Source organism: Phacochoerus africanus, chromosome 3 (assembly GCF_016906955.1).
Source record: "Phacochoerus africanus isolate WHEZ1 chromosome 3, ROS_Pafr_v1, whole genome shotgun sequence".
In the NCBI taxonomy this organism is placed as follows: Eukaryota; Metazoa; Chordata; class Mammalia; order Artiodactyla; family Suidae; genus Phacochoerus; species Phacochoerus africanus.
The window spans coordinates 88,885,220-88,903,248 of record NC_062546.1 but is presented as its reverse complement, the minus strand read 5'-3'; the positions used below and the strand labels follow the sequence as shown (position 1 = coordinate 88,903,248).

The following is an 18,029-nucleotide window of genomic DNA, read 5'->3' as shown; positions in this document are numbered from 1 at the left end:
AGACTGCCACCTCCTGTTGTGTCCTCATGTGGTGGGAGGACCAAGGAGCTCTCAGGGGTCTCTTCTATAAGGGCAGGTTCTCTTCCCTCCGAGGTCCACATGCTGGCTGCACTGGCCTGATGCCCACCCTTACTCCCTCCAGCCATGGGCCAGTGTTAGTCGGCTGCTTGGGAGTGGTCCTGAGACTCCTCCAGCCCTGTATCCTATTTGCCCTCCCACACATTTTGGATCAATTGGGCCTTGGGCTGGTTGCTCCAGACCCAGGCTCTTGGAGGTCACACTCTTCTTGGACAGGGTCCTTGGTTCCTAGGTTCCCAATCCCACTGTCTCCCAGAGATCTGTCTGCAGCCACCCAGGGTGTCTGTCACTTCATGCCCACCCTATATGGCCTTCACCCCCAGGGTCTCATACTAGGCCAGGATCTGGGAACCCCCCCTTGCCAAAGAAAGGGATTCAGGTCCAAAGACCCCCTTGCCCACTCACAAGTGGCTCCCCCTTTCCCATGACCTCTGAGGAGTCCCATCCCAGGGGGGAGGGGCCAACCTGGGATCTGAGTACAGTTGTCCACCCGTCTCAGTAACTGCTCCTGCCTGGCGCAGAGCTGGGTGAGCTGGGTTTGGAGGATTTGCAGTCTCGGTGCATCCCCAGCTGGGGGAGGGATGCTCTGGAGGAAAGAGGACCAGCTCCCCTCCGTGGCCAGCGTTTCATTGTGAGGGTAGATCACCAGGGCCCGGAGCTGCTCCTGCAATTTCAGAACTGAACACCCACCCCACCCCCATAGCACCCTCTCAGGGACCTCATTCAAGCCCGAGGCAACTGGGCATTCTGTGTCATATGTGCAGGACCCTGTAATTCCTGAATAGGGCAAACTCATGTTTCAGGTGAGGATCTAGCATGAGCACAGAACTTTGCATCTTACATGTGTGAACACCACACTCAGGAGTACATCACACCTTCACAGAACAGACCTGCATGGCATGTGTACCCACTGCACCCAAGATCAACCTTCATGCAGTTAAGGGCTTTGTGCATGTTCTGGGTGCGAATGCATGGCCACTAAGATGCTGGTCGGGCCTAATATGCATGTGACATGTGTTTATGACAACTGGGAACATGACAATCTTGAGTGACTTCACTGTCTACTGGTGGAACTATTTCATGACCTAACCATTTGGACTGGGAGCACTTTGGAAGTAAAATCATGTTAAAATGAAATGGTCTGATCAATAAAATCATGGGCATGGAGAAGAGACTTGTGATTGCTAAGGGAGAAGGGGAGGGAGTGGGATAGACTGGGAATTTGGGGTTAATGCAAACTATTGCCATTGGAATGGATAAGCAATGAGATCCTGCTGTATAGCACTGGGAACTATATCTAGTCACCTATGATGGAGCATAATAATGTAAGAAAAAAGAATGTATACATGTATGTGTGACTGGGTCACCTTTCTGTACAGTAGAAAATTGACAGAACATTGTAAACCAGCTATAATGGAAAAAATAAAAATCATAATAAAATTAAAAAAAAACAACAAAATGCTCTGATCAACAAAACTTCTTCCCACTCAGAGGTTGGGAATCATTGATGTGAGATGAATAGGATGTGTGAAATCACTGCATCTTTCACTGCCTTAGACAAACACACACACACAGGTGCAGTCTCTCTCTCTCTCTCCTCCCTCCCCCTATCCTCTCCCTGCACCCCCAGCACACACACACACACACACACACACACACACACACACACCACACACACTCCCCTCTCTGCTTCCTCTTCCCTCCCCCCACCACTGTGGCCACTCAGATAGTGGGAACTCTCTACCAGCATGTGGGCATCAGTGACCTCAGGACCCTCCTCTGAACTTGAGCCCTGTGTCTGGTGGGACTACAATGTCATGCTAGGAGGGACCAGACAGGACCAAGATGCTTTTACCTGTCACCACCAGCATCCCGGTGCCCACGGTGAGCAGAATCAGGTAGATGACCACCAGGAACATGAACCAGTTCATCCCAATTCTTTTCTTGGGCTTTGACTCTGAAAGGCAACCGGGGCAGAAGGTGGCTGCTGCAGAGTGTGGAGAGCAGGGAACCCCGGCTCGTTTCTGAACCCTCTCTTTGTGAGCAGGGGGCTCCTTCGGAGGTCCCAGGAGGGGAAAGACACAAAGGCCCATGACCCCCACATCTTCCCCTTGATCTTCCTTCTTGCCACAAGGCAAGAAATGCCATTATGGATCCCTCATTTGTGTGGCTGCGTGAAAAACCACCACACACATATCCTTGCCTGGAGGAGCACAGTCCTTAAACTGGTATTATGTGGGCCTTACTTGCTGTCCAAGTCTCAGCAGGGTCCCTGGCCAAAGGGGGTGCTCAGTAGAAGCTCATCAGATGAGTTAATGAATTAACATATTTCAATTTCAAAACTCCAGGAAGATGGCAATGAGTGAGTTTTGGGACGGTGGAAATCCAGTGGAAGAAAGGTTCTAAGACAAGATTTAGAGATTTTGTCCAGGGCTTTTTTTCTTTTTCTTTAGATGTTTTAATTTTAAAGTAAAACAGTCTTGCTCTTTTCCTCCCTGGCTGTTTGAAGACCAGCCGCCATCATGAATGACACAGTAACTATTGGGACCAGGAAGTTCATGACCAGCTGACTACTTGAGTGGAAACAAACAGTCATCCATGTCCTTCACCCTGGGAAGGCAACAGTACCCTAAAACAGAAATTCAGGAAAAAAATAACCAAATGTACAAGACACACCAGATATCATATTTATGTTTGGATTCAAAACCCATTTTGGTGGTGGCAAGGCAACTGGCTTTGGTCTGATTTAGGATGCCTTGAATTACACAAAGAAAAATTAGCCCAGACACAGGTTTGTAAGACATGGCTTGTATGAGAAGAAAAAGACCTCAGGAAAACATCAGGGAAAAAAAAAGAAAAAAAGAACAGAATGAAGAAAGTCAGGGGCACTGCAAAGACCAAGGTTGGCACTTGCAAAAAAGAGTAAAGACTCTGCAGTGACTATGTTTGTGGTGATTGTCCAGGTTTTTCGTGAGAGGATTAATGGGATGGGTGATGTCTCTGCAGCACCAGGATGCAGGTTCGATTCCTGCCAGGCATAGTGGGTTAAAGGATCTGAGATCTGGTGTTGTTATAGCTGTGGTGTAAGTTGCAACTGTGGCTTGGTTTTGATCCCTGGGAAATCCATGTGCCTTGGGGAGGCAGAAAAAGAAAAAAATAAAGGAAAATAAATAAACTAGGAATTTCTACATGTAATTTTTTTAAAAAGCAAAACACGCTTAATACAATTTGTCAAACAATATGGAGAGCATTGCAAGAATAAATAATCTTGCAATTAACCTCCGGAGGTCCTAACCCATTGAAGTAAGCTGTGTTAGCATTCTGGGGTGTGGCCTTCCTCCCACTCCACATTTCTCTCAGAAATTTACAAACCCATATACTCCTAGGTAGACTTGGTTTTTTTCTTTTAATTTTACACTAATAATATATTAATAACATCATATTACAATTACATATTGCATATCATTTACAGAAGCTTGCTTTCTGCAATGAATGATTTACCCTTCTAGTTTCCTCAGTAGAAATTTAACTATTTATTTTGCAGCTGCCTCATATTCCTTTAAGACATGTGGTGAGGCTCAGTCTAGCACAGGGTGTCTCCACCATGCACCTTCAGAGTCTGGGCTGACTTGGCAGCCTGAGTGAGCTCTCGAACATACAACCTGGTCAAGTTGTCTCCTTGCCTTCAGCTCTTTAATGGTGACTCACTGCCTTTAGGACAAACAGCTCCTGCCTGGTACATGAAGCCTGGATGCCATCCAGATCTCCTATGGAAACTCCATGCCACACCTCCAGGTAGAGCAATGGTCAGGCTGGACCACTCTGCTTACACCTTTCTGACTTCAGGCAGCATATCTTCTCTGAATACCCAGCCTCCCCTCCTTCTTTCAGCAGAACTAGTTCTTCTCCTTTGGGAGAACAGTGGAGTTTTCCTGCTCCAAGATAGATTTTCTGGCTCCCCTGTGCTGGGTGGACCCTTCTCTAATTCCCACATCACTCTGTGTTTTCTTCCACTGTGGCACTGAGCACCCTGGACTGTGTCTATGTCTCAATCTCTTCCAGATGGCCTGGAAGTTTCTTAGGTATGCTGGGAAGATGATGGCTGGCTAGATGAATGGAGAAATGAGTGGTTGTTGAGATTTAGATGCTAAACATGGACAGAGTTGAATGCTGCCAGTTTAGAAGTGATAAGAGAGTATTGTGAATGCAATTTAGGACCTCAGTATCCATACAATCATCACGGTAAGGATAACACACAAGGGAAGTCTTGCATTTGACAGAAGGTGTTGGGTGGTGAATAAAATCTCATAAACAGCACTAAACATGATGAAACATAACACATAATGGGAATAGAGAGATGAACTATGCTTCAGAGGTATAGGTACTATAGAGGTCAGAGGTGGGGTGAGGGTCAACATTGGAGATATAAAGATATTTTCAAACTGGATAGTAGGAGGATGGTGCAAGACATTTGAGTAAGGATGATGAAGGGGAAAGTGGACATGGTAGTATGATGAGAATAGATCAGGCCCAGATGCTTTTTAATTCAGAGCTATTACTTGGCATTGTGGCAAAGTATTTTAGAAACTGGGGACTTCAAGTCTGTGGACTTTGTCTAACTCACTCTGTACAAAACAGAGGATCTGATAAATTCTTGACCCCTATGCTGATCACTTCATCTCTTAGTGGTAAGAAGAAACTGCAAAGAAAATACCTACTCTGGATTGGATTTGACCAATGACAAAGAGTTACTTGAGATAAGAGAATGATAAAAAAAAATACTCATTTGAATAAGAACGAGCTTTCCTGGAGTAAAATATGGCAATTCTGGTTGAAAATTTTAGGAAAGCCAGTTATAGAAATTTGACAGTCCTGTTGTCTGACTCACAGTAGAAATATGGCTTCAGAGGGAAATAAAATCTCAATTTTTAAAAGAATGCAATGAAGAAAAAGGTCTGGAGTTCCCCTTGGCGCTGCAGTTTAAGGATGAGGCATTGTCACTGCAGTGGCTTAGGTTGCTGCTGTGGTATGGGTTCTATCCCTGGCCTAGGAACTTCCACATGTCCACAAAATAGGCCAGAATCTATGTAATAAACATTAAGAATTTATGTAAGAAAACTAAATCTAAACCTATCACTGAGATGACGTAAATGTTGGAATTCTTCATAAGAATTTTAAGCCATAACAGGAGTTCCTGTCATAGCTCAGCAGAAATGAATCTGACTACTACCCATGAGGATGCAGGTTTGATCCCTGGCCTCGCTCAGTGGGTTAAGGATCTGGCATTGTCATGAGCTGTGGTCTAGGTCACAGACGTGGCTTTGATCTGGTCTTGCTGTGGCTGTAGGGAAACCTCCATATGGTACATGTGCAGCCCTAAAAAAGACCAAAAAAAAATTTTAAGCCATAACAAAAACGCTTTAATGAGTAATTTCAAATAAAACTTCTTTTAAAAATCTTGCCCCAAAGTAGAAGATACATAAAAGAACAAAATGGAAATTTTATAACTTCAAGACACCAATTTTTTTAAACTTCACTACTTTGGCTCAATAGTGTGATAAATATGACAAAATAAAGAAGCAATGAACTAAATGATAGAACAATAGAAATTACTTAATCTGAAAAACAGAGAAAATCATTATCAACAACAACAAATAAACAGAACTTCAGAGACCTGTGAGTCCATAAAAAACACATAATACTCATATCATTGCAGTTCCAGAAAGAGTGTGAAGCTGAAGAAATATTTGAAGAAATAATAGCTGAAAGTTTCTCAAACTTTTTGGAAGACATAAACCTACAGATTCAAAAAGTTGAGCAAATCTCAAATATGATAATTTTGAAGAAATCCATGCCAAGACATATCACACTCAGGTAAAAATCTGAAAAAAATCTAGAGATAAAGACAATTAAAAATCTAAAGAAAAAGAAAAAATCTTGAAAGCAGAGAAAAATGACACATTACCTATAAAATAATACCAAATTATAATAACAATAGATTTCTCATCTTAAACCCTGGAGATCACATAGAAGTGGCACAATGTTTTTTGTGTGCTGAAAGATGTGAATTGTCAACCATGAATTCTATATCTAGTGAAAATATCCTTCCACAATGAATGGGAAATAGAGATTCTTAGATGAAGGAAAACTAAGATAAGTTATTGCTAGTAAACTTACCTTTTAAAACTAGCTAAAGAAAGTTTTGCAAACAGAATGGAAATGATAGAAGAAGATGTGGCACTTCAAAAAAGGAAGGAAGACCAGAAAAATGGAAAAAAGAATGAGTAAAATATAGGACTATAACTAGACCATCCTTCTAGTCATAATTTTTTAGTACTGTATTATTTAATTGTAATGTACAGTTGCATTATTTAATTATAATTATCACAAATTCTTTGATGGAGAGGAAATCAGAATCAGATGTAAGAAGACATCGGCATTCCAAGAATGATGTCAAATGACCCCCTTCATTTACTATGGACTTATTTACTATGAGATATATTTCTTCTCCAGAGATTCCTTGTTTGTATATCAATTGTAGATTTTTGGTTTGCAGTTATTCTGAAGTTTTGATATAAGAGTCTATATGTATATGAGATTGTTTTAAGTTGTTGTTCTCTTAATTGCAAGTTCATCTCCAGTGTCCTGCATTTGTACCCACCTCTTCTCATGATTTCTGATTTTGGTGGTATAACTGTGCATGGATGATTTCGTATCTTTACTGGTGAGCCTTGTCATTTGTGGAATTTTTGTTTCCTGTTGCTGTCTTTTCTTTTCTGACTAGAGAAGTTCCTTTAGTATTTGCTGTAAGGCTGGTTTAGTGTTGCTGAATTCTCTCAACTTTTGCTTATCTGTGAAGGTTTTGATTTCTCCTTCAAATCTGAATGAGAGCCTTGCTGGATAAGGTAATCTTGCTTGGAGGTTTTTTCCTTTCATCACGTTAAGTATATCATGCCGCTCCCTTCTGGCCTGCAGAGTTTCTGCTGAAAAATCTGCCAATAACCTTATTGGGGTTCCCTTGTATGTTACTTGTTTCTTTTCGCTAACTGCTTTCAAGATTTTCTCTTTGTCTTTAATTTTGGTCAGTTTGATTAATATGTGTCTTGGTGCAGTCCTCCTTGGGTTTATTTTATATGGTACTTGTTGTGCTTCCTGGATTTGAATGAGTTGTTCCTTTCCCATGTTAGGGAAGTTTTTGGCTGTTATCTCTTGGAATATTTTTTCTGTCTGCTTCTCTCTCTCTTCTCCTTCTGACACCGCTATAATATGGATGTTGGTGTGTTTCACGTTGTCCCAGAGTTCTCTGAGACTCTCTTCATTTGTTTTCAATCTTTTTTCTCTTTTCTGTTCTGCATCAGTGATTTCCATTAATCTGTCCTCCACCTTGCTTATTCATTCTTCTGCCTCCTGTATTCTGCTGTTAGCTGCTTCTAGTGAATTTTTTATTTCAGTTATTGTATTTTGCATCTCTTCTTGTTTAAGTTTTATATCTTGTATCTTTTTGCTCATCATTTCCTGTAAGTTATCCATCTTTGCCTCCAGTTTATTTCCAATGTCTTGCATCATCTTCAGCATCAGCACTCTAAAGTCTTTTTCCTGGAGGCTGAGAATCTCCCCATGGCTTAGCTGATTTTCTGGTGTTTTTCCTTTCTCCCTCATCTGAGTTATAGTTCTCTGTCTTTTCATTTTTATAGGTTGTTGGTGTGGTGACCTTTTTATAGATAATAGAGTTGTAGCCTCTCTTCCTTCTGGAGTCTGCCCCCCCTTGTGGCTGAAGTCGGTATGGGGGCTTGCTGTAGGCTTCCTGATGGGAGGGGCTGATGCCTGCCCACTGGTAGGTGGAGCTGATTCTAATCCCTCTGGTGGGTGGGGCTTAGTCTCTGGATGGGATTAGAGACAGCCGTTTGCCTGAGGGGTCTTTAGGTAGCCTGTTTTCTGAGGGGCAGGGCTGTGATCCCACCTGGATTGTTGTTTGCCCTGGGGCTTCTCAGGCTGACTTATGGGTGGGGCCAGATTTTCCCAAAATGGCCACCTCCAGGGAAAGGCAGCTGCTGAATATTCACCAGAGCTTTGCCTTCAATGTCCATCCCTCACAACAAGCCACATTGACCCTGTTTTCCCAGGATGTCCTCCAAGAACTGCAGTCAGGTTTGACCCAGATTCCTATGGAGACCTCGCTCTGCCCTGGGACCCAGTGCACGTGAAAGTCTGTGTGCACCTTTTAAGAATGGGGACTCCATTTCCCCCAGTCCTGTGGAGCTCCTGTGCACAAGCCCCATTGGTCTTCAATGCCAAATGCTCCAGGGGCTCTTTCTCCCAGTGCCGGATCCCCACACATGAGGGTTTGATGTGGGGCTCAGAACTCTCATTCCTGTAGGTGAGTCTCTGTGAACCAGTTAGTTTTCAGTCTGTGGAGCTTCCCACCCGGGAGGTATGGGGTTGTTTGTATCATGAAATCGCCCCTCCTACCTCTTGATGTGGCCTCCTCTTTTTCTTCTAGAGTAGGGTATCTTTTTTAAGGTTTCCAGTCCATTTGGGTGAAGAGCACTCAGTCTTTAGTTGTGAATTTTGTTGTTTTTAGGAGAGAAGTTGACTCCAGGCCTTCTATTCTGCCATCTTAATCCTGTCTCCCATAATTTTTTTGTGTGTGTGTCTTTTTGTCTTTTCTAGGGCCATACCCACAGCATATGGAGGTTCCCAGGCTAGGGGTCCAATCAGAGCTGTAGCCACCAGCCTACACCAGAGCCATAGCAATGCAGGATCCGAGCCACATCTGCGACTTTCACCACAGCTCACAGCAACACCAGATCCTTAACCCACTGAGCAAGGCCAGGGATTGAACCCGCAACCTTGTGGTTCCTAGTTGGATTCATTAACCACTGAGGCATGATGGGAACTCCATCCTTCTCCAAATAATTTTAAAGAATCACATTTGATGGTTGAAACATAAATTTTAATACTATCTGATATGGTACTCAGTGTATGTGGAGGAATACCTCAGACAATTCATTTTTAAAAGTTAAGAGGATAGAAAGACATAAATGGATATAATATTTCTATACTTCACTCAAAGTCATAAAATGTTGACACCAATAGACTGTGATAAGTTATGTATCACAGATATAATCCATAACATATGTAATGCCCAGAGCAACAACTAAATGAACTACTTGAAGAGATGTACCCCCATAACCTGAAAATAAATAAAATGGAATTCTAAAAAAGGGCTCAAGTAACCCATAGGAAGGTAAGAAAAGAGAAACAGATGAATCAGAAACAGAGGAAACAGAGTAAATACAAAATAAAATGCAGATTTAAACCTACCATATGTGAAATTACTTTAATATAAATAGTCTAAATACACCAAGTAAATGGCAGATATTGGCAAAGTGAATTTAAAAGCAGGATTCAATTATAAGCTATCTGTAAGAAATCAAACAGTAGCTCTTCTATTCACATGAAAAAAAATTGATACAACTGAAAGGAGAAATGGACAAATGTCACTTATAATTGGGGACATTAACATCCCATTCTCAGCAATTGATAGGAAATAAGCAAAAATATAGAAGAAATGAACAACACCATCAACCAATAGGATCTAACATTTATAGACTATTCCAAGCAACAACAGTAGAATACACATTTTTTTGCATGCATACATGGAATATTCCCTAAGACCATATCATGGGTCATAAAACAAACCCAATAAAATGTAAAAGAATTTAAATTTTGCAGAGTGTGTTCTCTGACAATAATGGAATCAAAACAGAAATCAGTAACATGTAGGCAATAGAAAAAAATCTCCAAATACTTGGAATTTTTTTTAAACTTCTAACTTATGCATGGATCATAGAGAAAGTCTCAAAGGAAAAAAGTTTTAAAATAAAGCTGAATGATAGTGAAAATACAACACATCAAAGTATGGGATACAGCTAAAATAGCACTGGGAGGGAAATTTACAGCGCTAAATACTTACATTTCAAATGAGGAAAGGTCACAAGTCAATAAACTAAGTTCTTACCTCAAGAAACCAGAAAAGAAGAACAAAATAACCCCTAAACAGGTTACAATAAAGATCTGAGCAGAAATCAATGAGATTTAAAATAAGAATACAAAAGAAAAAAATCTGAAACAGCAAGTTCCTACTCTATAGCACAGGGAACTATATCCAATCTCCTGGGATAGATCATGATGAAAAAGATATATATAAAAGGAATGTGTGTGTGTATATATGTATATGTGTATATATATGTATATATATATACATATATCACTTTGCTGTATAGCATAAGTTGGCATAACATTGTAAATCAACTATAATTTTAAAATACTCCAGTTTCAAAATCTAATAATAAACTTTATCTACCCTACAAAAAAATCTAGTTCTTTGAATGAAATCAATAAAATTGATAAATCTCTAGCAAGACTGACCAATATAAAAAGGAAGAAAACACAAATCACCAATATCAAAAATAAAACAGGTAGTATCACCACAGATGCTGCAACTATTAAAAAGAAAATAAGAGGAGTTCTTGTCATGGCTCAGCAGAAACAAATCTGAGTAGTATCCATGAGGACGCACATTCCATCCCTGGCCTCTCTCAGTGGGTTAAAAATCCGAGGTTGCCATGAGCTGTGGTGTACATTGCTCAGATCCAGCTTTGCTGTTGCTGTGGCATAGGCCAGCGGCTACAGCTCTGATTTGACCGCTAACCTGGGAACCTCCATATGCCACATGTGCGGACCTAAAGAAAAAAAAAAAGGACAGAAAAAAAAATAAGAAAATACAACTAACTTTTTGCTCACAACTTAGAAGAAATGAACCATTTCCTCAAAAATTACAAACTACAAAAATTCAACTAAGATGAAATAGATAATATAAATATCTATATCCATTAAACACATTAAGTTTGTAATTTAAAAGAAATATCCAGGTCCATATAATTTTGTTGGAGTATCCTAACCTTTAAAAAAGTACTTAGCACCAAGTTTAAACAATTTTTTATGAATAATAAAAGGGTAGAAAATACCCCCAACTCATTTTCTATTACCCTAATATGAAAATTAGACAAACACAGAGTTCCCGTCATGGTTCAGTGGTAATGGAACTTGACTAGAATCCATGAGGATGCAGGTTCAGTCCCTGGCCTCGCCTCTCTCAGTGGGTTAACTGATCTGCCATTGCAGATGCAGCTCGGTTCTGGTGAGGCTGTAGCTATCACTTAGGCTTCAACCCCTGGCCTGGGAACTTCCACATGCTGCGAGTGTGCACCTCCCCCGCCACCAAAAAAAAAAAGAAAAAAACAAAATCAGACAAAGACAGTACAAAAAAGGAAACTAAAGATTAATATCTCTCACAAATTTCATACAAAAATCTTCAACAAAATAACAGTAAACCATATAAAGCAATATCAATAGGATTTATATACCATGACTAAGGAATTTCCAGGTATGTAAGACCAGTTCAATACCTGAAAATTGATCATTATAATCAACATATCAGTAGCCTAAAGAGGAAAAACCATATAATCATATAGTTGATGAATAAAAAGACCTTAACAAAATCCAATTTGTAATATAACTGTCATAATTATAATTCTCATAATAACTAACAACAACAGAACCAGAAGAGAATTTCCTCAAGTTAAAGAGAGAGAGAGAGAGAGCATCTACAAGATATCTAAAGTTTATATAACACATAATGGTAAGACAGAAAATTTTCTCTTTAGATTGGGAACAAGACAAGGAAGTCTGTTCTCATTCCCTTTTTCTATATGCAACTGACAAATGAGTGGAAATCAAAATTAAAAATGGAATGGCATTTATAATTGCTCCAAAGAAAATGAAATATTTAGATATAAATTTAACCAAATGTATGCAGGATCTGCATGCTGAAAGTTATACAATCCTTATTAAAAATAAAATCCAATGACCTAAATAAATTTAGAAACATATCATATTCATGGATTGTAAGACTGAATATAGTAAAGATGTCAATTCTCAAACTAATCTAGAGGTATGATATAATTCTTAAAAAATCCCAGAAAGGATTTTTGTAGGTATAAATTTATACCAAAATTTATATGGAAAGGCAGAAGTTCCAGAAGTTAATGTTGAAATAAAAGAACTAAATGTGAGAAATAACTACCTGATGTCAAGACATACAGTATCAAGACAATGCAGTCTTGGTGCAGAGATAGACATGTAGATTAATGGGACAGAATAAAGAACACAGAAATAGACCCACAGATGTATATCCAACTGATTTCTGACAAAGGAGCAAAAGTAATTAACTAGAGGAAGGATAGTCTTTTCAGCAGATGGTATTGAAGCAATTGGATATCCACAAGAAAAACAAACAAACAAACCCAACCTCAACTTCCTATCTTAAAAAATCAACTCACAATTAACCATGGTACTATAATGTAAAACTATAAAACTTTTAGAATTAAGTCTAGGAGAAATTCTTCAGGACTCAGGGCTAGGTGAAAAGTTCTCAGTCTTGACACCAAAAGCACCATCCATAAAAAGAAAATCAATAAATTGGACCTCAGTAGAATTAAATACTTTGGTTTTGCAAAAGACTTTGTTAGGAGGATAAAAAGACAAATTATGGACTGGGAGAGAATATCTGAAAAATATCCAGACTTGTATCTTGAATGTATCAAGAATTCTCAAAACATTTATTATTAGTTTAGCTTAGTAAAAACACAAAAAATCCGGAGTTTCTTCATGGCCCAGCAGTTAATGAACCCGACTAGTATCCATGAGGATGCGTTTTTGATCCCTGGCCTCACTTAGTGGGTTAAGGATCTGGCTTTGCCATGAGCTGTGGTGTAATTTGCAGACTCAGCTTGGATCCAGCATTGCTGTGGCTGTGGTGTAGGCCAGCAGCTGCAGCTCCAATTTTACCTCTAGCCTGGGAACTTCCATATGCTGCAGGTGCGGCCCTTAAAAAAACAAACAAAAACACACCAGTGAAAACATAGGCAAATGACATGAATAGGCATTTCACTTATGAGGGTATAAAATGGCAACTGAACATGCAAAGATATTCAACATTATTAGCTATCAAGGAAAAGCAAAGCAAATTATAACTATAATGACATATCACTATTACATGTCTATCAAAGTGACTAAAATAAAAATAGTAATAATACCAATTGCTGGTAAGGATACAGAAAAAAGGAAATCAGATGCACACTGCTGGTGGGAATGTAAAATGGTACATTTACACTGGAAAAATAGATTAGCTGCTTCCTGTGATACCAAACATATATTTACAATCTAGAAATTTCACTTTGGGGCATTTATCACAGAGAAATGAAAATTTATGCTTATATAAATGGTCATAAAAGCTTTATTTTTAATAGCCAAAATGGAAACAACCCAAATGTCTTTCAATGAGTGAATGGTTAAACCAACTGTGATACATTCATATCACACAATAATATACATAAATAATACTCATTAATAAAAGAACCAACTATTGATACATACAACAACTTGGATGGATCTCAATGGAATTATGCTACATGAAAAAAAAAGCTAATCTTTAAAATGTTGCATGCTGTGGAATTTTATTTATATAATATTTTTTAAATAGCAAAGTTATAGAAAGGAGGAACAGATTAGTGGTTACTGGGAAGTAGTGATTTTTGGGTGGGCAAAGAGAGTATGTGTGTCTATAAAAAAGTCATGAGATGTTTGTGGTGATGGATTGTTTTGTATCTTGATTTTGGTGATGGTTACACAAATACACACATCTGGTAAAATTGTAGAGACCTATATTCACACACACAAATGAGAGCATGTAAGACTAAAGAAATCTAAAAAGCTCTTGGGTTATACTAGTATCAGTTTCCTACCTGGCATATTGTTCTATAGCTGTGCAAGATTTTATCACTAGAGAAAAATGGGTGAAGGTCACAGAGCTTCCCTGTACATTTTTTTTTTTGCAACTGTCTCTGAATTTAGAATTACTTTCCAAAAAATAGTGGGAAAAAAATCACCTCTGCATAAATCATATTTCTTTAAATGATGAAAATAGTGACATGACAAAAAAAAATTACATCAGAACAATGACATGAAGTGAAAGTAGTCCTATCAGCAAGGCTGACCCTGAATGCACTCCGGGGTTAAGGTCTGTTGGCAGAACATTTAAAATTAACTTCAGTGCAGGAAGAAGGGACAGGTAGATACAATGCTGGGACCAATGCTTAATGTTAAGACAAACAAACAGCACAAAAACTCATGATTTCTCAATTTGTATTTTTAGAGGTCTTCTTTGTCAATAAGGATGTTCTTCAGACTGAAATTGGTGGAAGAAATATTATGAAGAAAGATGTGAAACCTGAAATAGTGGAGGGCTTCTGGTAAGAGGATCAGATAATACCACAAAGATTGGAAGGGGCTTGGTGTGGTAACAGAACTTGAAGAGCCAGACACATCAGAAAAGTGACAGGAAGACTTGAGACAGGCAAATGCTCATATTTTCAAGAGAGTGGAAAGGAGCACATTCCAGAAAGATGTTGTTCACAGGGACAAACGAGAAAGCTCTTGTTTAAGCTCAAATGTTCTGTTGCTAAAGGGAAGAGGCTGATACTGGTTCATGAGGGGAGACCAGGATTTCGCTGGACCTTCAGGGCAGCAAGAGCCAAAATATGCAGTCTCTTCAGAAAACCAAAGCAGTCTTCAGCCGACAGATAGGTAGATAGATAGGTGATAGATAGATAGATAGATAGATAGATAGATAGATAGATAGATAGATAGATAGATAAACTGACAGGTAAACAAGCTTGGAGCCATTTAGTGCTGAAGCAAGTTGATTTTGTTTTTTTTTTTAATCTCAGTAAGTCCCAAGGGTGTCCCTGTGTTACAGAGCCTCACGGTGATCACTCCATAATGGCTCTCATCTAGAAAGTTCCATGTGTTCCATGTTCTTTGTATGAGGAGAGACAGGAAGTTGTGAAAACATTTAGGAAAATGTTCCATCCAAACTGGACTGATTTGGGGTTTTGGTTAAATTTTTAGTTTGTTGCATCTATAAACCCAAGTCAGAAATCTGAGATTCACCCTTGACTCTTTCATCGTCCTCACTTGCCTTGTGTCCCCACTATAGAACTACTGATTTGACTTCTAATAATTCTCCAGAGTATTCTCTCTCTTCCTTCAACACACCCACTGCTTCTCATCATCTCTTGCTGCCCAGCTGTCCTCTGTCCTTGGCGTTACTCTTTCCAGCTCGTCCCCCATCCACCACCCCATCAAATTCCAATCACTGCCTCTCAGCCCAGCTTCAATCTCTTCAAAGCTCCCCAATTGCCCTCAGGGTGAAGTCCAAATTAATTTGTCCTACTGTCAATCCCCACTAAGATTCCCCATCCAATTTTGGCCCAACAGTATGAAGTTATTTGTATTTTTTTTTCTTAATATTCCTTCTAAGTATATCATAAACACATGGTACCCTCGCCACCATCTCCTTTCTCTAAGCAATCCTTTTTATCCTTTAAACTTTAGAAGAGGTCTCAGCTCTGCCCTCCAGGGCCCCAAACCAGGTTGGATCTGTCCATAAGGTCCTGTGAAAATCTCAGTGAGAGCCAGCAATGAATTGTATAGAGGTAGGTTATGGATAGGCTCGCTCTGCCATCCTCCTGCCACCGCCAGCATGACTATGGGCTCCCTGAGGCCAGAGGCCATGCTGATCTTTGTCTGTTTCCTCAGTGCTGAGTGCAACACCCAGCAGGTAGTAGGTGCAAATATGTTTTATCATCTGACTTTGCTTGAACATTTTCAGCATCTTAAAAAGTCATAAGTTCAAAATGCTGCCTTCCCCAAAGTTCTGAGTAGCCAACAATTAAAGTCACTTATGCCCCTGCTTTCTTTGTCATACCACCATAAATTCTTAAAGGCAGAGCCTTGGACCACTCATCTTTGGATCCCCCATCTTTGGACCCCCATAAATTCCAGACAGTGACCTTCACAGACAGACTCTGGATGAGAAGGAGAGTCAGGACAGGGGATGGTGCTGCATTTGTTCCCACACATATAACTTCCAGAAAAGACTGGGAATGGGGGTGACTGATTGACTTGGAAGACAATTTCAAAAGGATATTCTGAAATGAGAAATCAGAGATCCCCTGAGGAAAGCACTCAACAATGACTTTAAATGCTACAAATTCTAGAGGATTTTAAAAAAGGTATCACCCATGTAACACTGAGGGAGAAAAAAAAACAACAGAGTTGACTGAATTTTTAAAATATGAGTATAATCTAAGACAAACTAATTACCAAGCTATAATATATCCTAGGACACACCAGATGGAGAAATTGCTCCCTGAGCAACACAGGATTTTTAACAGAAGTCACCTTAAAGAATTTTGTTGGAATGGCATTAAATAAATATAAAACTTGGCTTCAGTTTTTGTGGAATTTTTTCATCCCTCTTGTTCTGCATTATTCTTTCATCACACAGTTCATCACACCTATAACCTCATGTCAGAATGAGACACTAATAAAAAGGAGGGCCATATAATAAACAGTAGGATCAATCAAAGGGAAAATATTTAAGTGCAATTTAAAGGAGTTGTGAAACTAAAGAAAAAAATCCCTGGGAGTTCCCATCCTGGTGCAGTGGAAGTGAGTCCAACTAGGAACCATGGGGTTGGGGGTTCAATCCCTGGACTCAGTCAGGGGGTTAAGGATCTGGGATGCCTTGAGCTTTGGTGTAGGTCACAGATGTGGCTTGGATCCTGCATTGCTGTGGCATAGCCTGGCAGTTGTAGCTCCGATTAGACCCTTAGTCTGGGAACCTCTATATGCCACAGGTGTGGCCCTAAAAAGCAAAATCAAACAAACAACAACAACAAAAACCCCTGTATACTTAAAGACAGAGCACTTATTACTAACATCATACAAATTTCTGATGGAAGCATGAAAGCAAACAGAACTGTATTATTGAGAGTCAAAGGTGCAAACCTAGACTTTCAATTGACTTGTCTACTCTTGTGTTGCCAAGAGAAAGACTATATCACAGGCAATGTCATTATTGGGGAGTAGTACTTTACCATTAATTTCAAAGGTCTCCACTGTAGGCAACATGGTTTGGTCATGAGCTGTCCTTTCTCTGGTGCTGGCCAACGGCTCCTCTTCCTTGAGAATTTCCTTATTTTCCACTGCTAAGCTTTATAGATGGCCAAAGTTCTGGAGCCAGCAGAAATGCTCCCCCAAGAGGAACCACTCAGGAAAGATTGTTCCCTTTTAACTGCTGCTGCTACTTGTAGAGCACTCAGAACTTCCTTTGGCTCTGATTTCCTAATTAGCAAAATGATTCTTGACATGATCAGATGAGGCATTTCAAAATGGGCTATCCACATGTGGAACTCCTGCCTCGTGCAGCTACTTGTTAAGGGGGACCTCTGGGGCATGAGTCCCAAGTCCTTGAAAGCATTCCTTGCTCCCATATCCCTGAAAGCAGAGAGCTGATGACTTCAGAAGGCCATTTCTCCCCATCTCATCTACCTACCCAAGCATTGCCATCATCCTAGACCCAATGCATTGTCCTGGGACTACTCTGGCCCACACTGAAACCTGCCTCCTCTGACCTACTTCAGCCCTAGGAGTTCATCCTTGCTGCCCAAGGTGTGGACCATGGACCAGCAGCATTAGCATCACTTGGGAAATTTTTATAAAGGCAGAGTCCCAAGTCCCACCCCATATGCGCAACTAAAAGCTGAGAGTTAAGTTTTATTTTGGGCAAAATTAGGACTTAAGCCCAGGAGGAAGTATCTAAAGTAACCCTGAGGAATCCAATCCAGGGAGGCAAGGGAGGAGCTAAGATACATTGGAGTTTTTGCAACAAAAAGGCAGTTAGTAAGTAGGAACAAAAAATTACTTCTAGTAACAGAAAACCAGGTATATTAAGTCGAGGAATTTGGTACTTTTCTATGGGA

At 39.9% G+C, this 18,029-nt stretch overlaps 1 protein-coding gene and 1 pseudogene across 1 annotated transcript in view; one reads left to right on the top strand and one right to left on the bottom strand.

Moving 5' to 3' along the window:
* The window catches only part of MARCO (macrophage receptor with collagenous structure), a 38,626-nt gene extending 21,220 nt beyond the window's left edge, over nt 1–17,406 (bottom strand). Inside the window, exons 1-3 of the mRNA XM_047772103.1 lie at nt 17,145–17,406; nt 1,934–2,035; nt 544–756 (exon numbers count right to left, since the gene is read on the bottom strand). Of these exons, the coding sequence (XP_047628059.1) occupies nt 544–756; nt 1,934–2,035; nt 17,145–17,178 (349 nt within the window). The 5' untranslated portion in view covers nt 17,179–17,406. The remainder of the gene's footprint in view (nt 1–543; nt 757–1,933; nt 2,036–17,144) is intronic.
* LOC125123015 (40S ribosomal protein S24-like) lies at nt 2,601–3,068 on the top strand (annotated as a pseudogene).
* Nucleotides 17,407–18,029: the final 623 nt, after the last annotated feature.